The 6,000-nt window shown below is 41.7% G+C and overlaps 1 protein-coding gene across 1 annotated transcript in view; it reads right to left on the reverse strand.

Annotated features, from left to right (window-relative positions):
- Positions 1-4,278, reverse strand: part of LOC147617193 (putative galacturonosyltransferase 13) — a 78,073-nt gene extending 73,795 nt beyond the window's left edge. Inside the window, exon 1 of the mRNA XM_086776806.1 lies at positions 3,210-4,278. Coding sequence (XP_086632932.1) covers positions 3,210-3,420 — 211 coding nt within the window. The 5' untranslated portion in view covers positions 3,421-4,278. The remainder of the gene's footprint in view (positions 1-3,209) is intronic.
- Between the last annotated feature and the right edge of the window lie 1,722 nt (positions 4,279-6,000).

The raw sequence follows: 6,000 nt of genomic DNA on the forward strand, positions 1-6,000 counted from the left end.
ACAAATGATGCCACCTCAAATGAATGAAAGAAAGTAACAGGGGTGGGTTAGTCCCTCACCAAGGGAGTGGCTCATGAAGGAGTCACCACTTAGCATCTCACGGGAGAAGCTCACCATTGATTCTTGGAACAGATAACATTATCATGAATGACCCATAATCCCATTTACATTGGTATTTATACTCCACCCAAGAGTTCACACCTACTTACTAGTTGTCCATGGCCTTGGGCCCATAATGCTTTCTTACAAACCATCCCTTCCCCAATGGTTTCGTCCTCGAAACCTCAAATGAATACCCCAAATTCGGAGAAGAATGTTCCATGTGGCTGAATTTACACCAACCCATATTGCTCTATCAATGCTTCATATCCCTCCAATGCTGAAATAGGTTGCCATGAAGCTTCTTCCTTAGGTAAACCTTTCCATTGAACAAGATACTCCACCAAGGTACGAGTGCGAAGTACCTTTTTCCTTGTACCCAAGATAGCTTCTGGAATGTATTCAATCATTCCCTCTTCATTCATTGGAGGTAACTCATCAACCATTTGATCGATCATACCCACATATCCTTTCAAGTGAGAGACATGAAACACATCATGAATCTTTGTTGTAGATGGAAGTAAGAGTTGATATGCAACCTCCCCAACTCTTCGTATCACTTGATAAGGACCATAATAGCGATGAGCTAGTTTGGTGTTGGTGCTTCCCTTCAAAGACGCATATCTTGACTTTGGTATTCTCAAAAGAACCCAATCTCCCACTTTGAATTCCAATGATCTTCGATGAACATTGGCATATTGTCTCATTTTCTCTTGTGCAACCTTCAAATTACTTTTGCATTGTTGCAACAAAGCTTGCATCCTTTCAGCTTCCTCCTTGGCATTATGGTTAGAAGTCTCATATGTACCCACCAACATAGGCAAATTGACCTTGTAACCATATAAAGCCTCAAAGGGTGACATGCCAATGCTCACATGATATGTTAAGTTGTAAGCAAACTCAGCCAAAGGTAACCAATCATCCCATGTGCTTTGAGTATCATGACAATAGTGGCGTAGATATGTTTCCACCCATTTGTTTACTCTTTCTGTTTGACCATCGGTTTCGGGATGATAGGCGGTGCTTGGAGTAAGCTTGGTTCCCATATATTCACACAATGTTCTCCAAAAAGTGCTCATGAATTTGACATCGCAATCACTCACAATTTGTGACGGCATACCATGCAACTTGAAAACCCCATCAACAAATTGCTTGGCAACATTTTGGGCTGAATATGTGACCTTGGAAGGAATGAAATGGGCCACTTTGGTCAATCTATCCACCACAACATACAAGCTGTCCCACCCTTTCTTTGTGCGCGGAAGGTTAGTAATGAAATCCATTGATATATGACTCCATTTGCCTTCGGGAATGGGCAATGGCTGAAGCAAACCTCCCGGTTTATGTGTAGGATCCTTGTTCAATTGACATGACCGGCACCCACTTACATAAGCATGAATGCTCTTCCACATCCCCTTCCAAAAGAAACTTTTCCTTATTGCATCAAAGGTTTTGTAGACACCCAAATGACCAGCCATAGGAGTACAATGCATCTCTTCCATGATCTTCTTGATAAATGATGAAGTAGGAACCAAGTAGACTTTTCCTATATTCAGCAGCCTACTTGAGTAGGCAGCAGCTGACAGGGCACTATAGCCAGCCAACTGGCATTTATTCCAGTCGTGGACACATTCCCTCAGCCAACTGCAGTAGGCACAGCCCAACCAGCATCCAGTTCCCATATATAAAGAAAAAACATATCATTCATTCAGGCATCTTCTTCTTCTCAACGTTTCTGGCCTAAGGAGCAAGGGCATCATTCATTGGCAGCATACAATCAGCATTCAGTTCATCTCCCGCCTCCTACATAGAGGAAAACCAGCATCCAAAGGGTGGACCTCAAGCATTGGAGAAAGGAACAGTCAGTCATCATCATCATTCACCATCTCTCTCTCTTCCCGAGAAGTATACTCATTTAGGACAAGCAAAGAGCTATTCATATATCTCATTGTAACCATCGCATTTAATATAGTTGCATTGCATTTGCATTGAAACCATTCTCTTTCTCTTAAGTGTTTCTAAGTGAAGTTTAGTTAAGCCTAAGGTTGTTTTACTACGATCAATCCCTCGCATGTCCCATTGGTATCAAAGCGCTACACGGTAACTAGCCTTAGTTCATCCCTTAAGTCATTCAATAAGTCAACATGTTAGTCGCTTCCGCTCAGTTAAATCCAATCCTCAAGATCTTGCAGGCCATCCTTAGGGTTTTCCCCTTGAGCATGCATCAATAACCCATTCATTTGCATTCTTGCATAGCATATAGGGTAGCACATGGCTTGCATCAATATAGAAGTCATCCTAGCAATCCAGTAAAGATAGTCAGTCTAAGCATCTTGCATCTGCAAGGCATACATGATTTACCCATGAGTTTTCTGGGGAAGAATGACATCCAGCATCAAAGGAGCAAATGGAGTTTTGGGCTTCAACTGGCATCAATAGAGGGTTCTCTTCCACATAAGAAAACGGAAGTGGCTCCAACATCGCCTTAGGAGGTTCAGAGGTCCATGAAAAACGAAGATGGTGTGTGAAAGGATTCCACAGACAGGTCAGTGGTGATTCAAGTTTTTCCAAGCAGATTTATCAGCATTTGCCATGCAGTTCCCGCCGTGGAGAAGTCTTTGGCTCAAAGGATTCAGCTCCTACAGGCAACCTCGGTCCCAGCAAAAAGAGGTGGGTCGTGCACCTATGTGTTTAATGAGGTCACCAGACTATCATACTTTGGGGGCAACACTCTAATGCACCTACGTGTACCAATTCTACGTTGTCCAATGGTCTTGTGATCCCCATCACTTCCACCATTCTTGCCGTCTTGTAGAATTGACACCTGCATGTGCCAATTCTACAATGTCCCAATGTTCTTATGATCCCCACCACTACCATGATTTAATCTTGTAGATTCTTTACCCATGATATGAATTTCCCATAAGAATGCCTTTCTTCTCTGTCTGTAAGCTGAATCTCAAGGTTTTGAATTGTTGTTTGATTTCTCCTCTTATAGTGGTTCTTTAAAACTTGCTATGCTTTAAAAACTAGTAGCATAATGATCATGAATCAGTGTCATGGGGGGAGGGAGATAGAGAGAGAGAAATACATAGACAACGTTCTCTTACTTATTGTGGAGCATTTGCTGACATTTTCGAGAGTCACAAGGGCTGTTGTAATGAAGACGAAGGGCAGGAAGAATGCCAACAGCAGCACAGAATAGAACAGAGTGCGGTAAGACAAATGGCGAGCTGCAACTTTGACTTTTGTGAAATCCAAGAATCCATTGGAGGTAGAGATCGTGATATGATTCATGCTAGGAGAGATGTGGACCTGCATTGTGAGATCTGGGCTAGAAAACCCTCTCCTGCAGCAAGCAAGGTAGCTTTTCTTGGCCAAAAAGTCCTCCCTTCAAGCTTCCAAAGAAGTTCCTTCGTCTAGTTCTCATCTTCGACCTCAAGCTTGCCGATCGCAAGCGCATCATTAGAGAAGCATATCATTTGATGACAGAGATGCTTTAGCTTTGATGTCTCCGAAATCCCTAATTTCTGCTTGATGTGAGGCTGGATGCAGAGAATAATGTGGAAGTAAAAACCCTAGCCTTTGTCAATGGTTGGATGCAGAGAGCACGCTGTTATGAAAACATTAACAAGCACAGAGCCGACAAAACCCTAACTACAATGGCCGGATGCTGTAAACAAGGCCCGACCTCTATAAGGTGCTGCACAGTGTCGGATGAAAACCTAAATAAGATTGCCAGATGCGATAAGTGCGCTACGTAAACCCTACCCTGCAAAGAGCTAAACGACGACCAAAAATGGGATGGCTGGATGCTCAGAACAAGCTGGATCCCAGAGAGGAAGCTTGATGAAGCTCGGTAAGCTGAATAAGACCTCCTTTGGATCGTCACTGAGAGGCCATAGCCATCTGTGGGGATTTTTCTGCAAAGCCTAGCTCCGAGGTCGCCATAGCCAGCTTTCCTGCAGGCCAAAGTCCATTGTGCGACAGCAATGCCGTGAGGAATTCATGTGAATTCTTTTCAACGCAGATCGTCAGTGCGGCAAGGTCAGCGAGCGAGAGGAGGGGCGACGTCTCAGCTTTGAGAGCTCGACCTTGGACTACGGCAGATTTTTCCTCTGATGAAAATGCGAAATGGTAACAGTGAAGGTGAAGGAAAGAGCCAAGATGGATGCAGCTGGTAAAAGCCTAGGCTTAATCCAATAACTATAGAGTTATGACCACATTATTGGTGGTTAATTTGCACCAAATCCTTAAAGTTATATGGCCTCTCTTGGATCCTTCACACACTACTTTAAGCCTTATCATCCTTATTGCTAATGTAAAATTTGGCCCCTATGAACAATTTAGTCATAGTATCAATGCAACTTAGTAGAATTGAAATGCAACTTAGTGCTCTGTCTCAATCTTGGCCATAAATATGGCGACAAGCAACACCCAGGATTCAATTCTTTATGGTGTGCCTTATGATTTTGTATTCACACAAGAGCATAATGTGAAGTTTTAAAAATGAAGGAAGGGAGAGTGTAATTGCCCTCCAAGATCCTCATTATGGTGAATATGCTATTGCACCTCTTCACTCGCACTCATAGGGCATTCACCTCTTCACCCCAATGCGATCGTCAAGGTGTTGCTCGTCCATTGTAGGCAACATGTGTGCGCACCTTGTAATGTAGGCAAGTGTGTAAACATATCCCTTTGTTAAAAATGGCCTCTCTTGATCCCCAAAGATCCTCACTCTGGTGAATATGCAATTGCACCTCTTCAACCACACTACCAGGGTATTCACATACCCACTTACCACATTGAGATCTTCAAGGTGTTGCTTCGTCCATTGTAGGCAACATTTGTAAGCACCCTATAATCTAGGCAAGTGTGTAAGCACCCTATAATCTAGGCAACATGTGTAAGCACCCTATAATCTAGGCAAGTGTGTAAGCACCCCAAGAACATATCCCTTTATCAACATGTGTAAGCACCCCAAGAATGTATCCCTTTATTAAAAATCTCATCTCTTTATCACTCATTGATATGGCCTTTTTGATCATTTTGTAATCCTCCCTTTTAAATGTGAGAAAGATTCTAGGCTCCTCTTCTCTAACAAAGGTATGACAAAGTTCACGGCCTCTCTTAAATTCCCATTAGCTTGTTGTCTTGTTTTAGCAAGACTTGCTAATAACAAAGTTCCATCAAAATACATTCTAAGCTATGAAAACAATTAACTTAAACATGCAAGGTACAAGAGGTGGTACTATAAGGTCCATTGAACACATGTGCATTAGTCAAATGAATTCAACATCCCATCATTTATTTTTTTATGTAACATTATATTTGGTACTTTTTTGGGGCTTAAAAGTTGAGTTGGGCCCCATGACTAGTATTTCTTAAATGGGCTATTTAATGGTATCCATGAAGGTGAACTTTGATGTTGAAAGTACTTATGAAACTTCACCCCCACCCCTAGTCATTGCTTATCTTTAAGCTTTTATGCCTCTCCATCAAGTGCCTTTGTAATGTCTCCTATCTCACAAACTATCTTCTCATGGTGTTCCCTCCTTGTGTTTAATTTATTTGTCACACAGAGTAAATGATGTGCCTTTAAGAAACTATGTTTCTTTGTCACCTTGTACAACATTAATGAAGATCTCCAAGTAGCCTTTTTTCTATGAAATCATTTAAATGGATCCATGTGTAACAAAGTCTTCTCGTGACCTGATACTAATTGATATAATGAAGCATTCAACCAAAATTCACTCAAAAATCATGTTATATCCCTTCATCCCTGATACTAATTAATATAATGAAGCATTCAACCAAAATTCACTCAAAAATCATGTTACATCCCTTCATCCCTTACAAATTTGGGAAGATGTTGGTCTCATTTAGTTCCTAATAATAAGA

This window comes from Cibotium barometz, chromosome 37 (assembly GCF_041138505.1).
Source record: "Cibotium barometz isolate CiBa-2024 chromosome 37, ASM4113850v1, whole genome shotgun sequence".
NCBI lineage: Eukaryota > Viridiplantae > Streptophyta > Polypodiopsida > Cyatheales > Cibotiaceae > Cibotium > Cibotium barometz.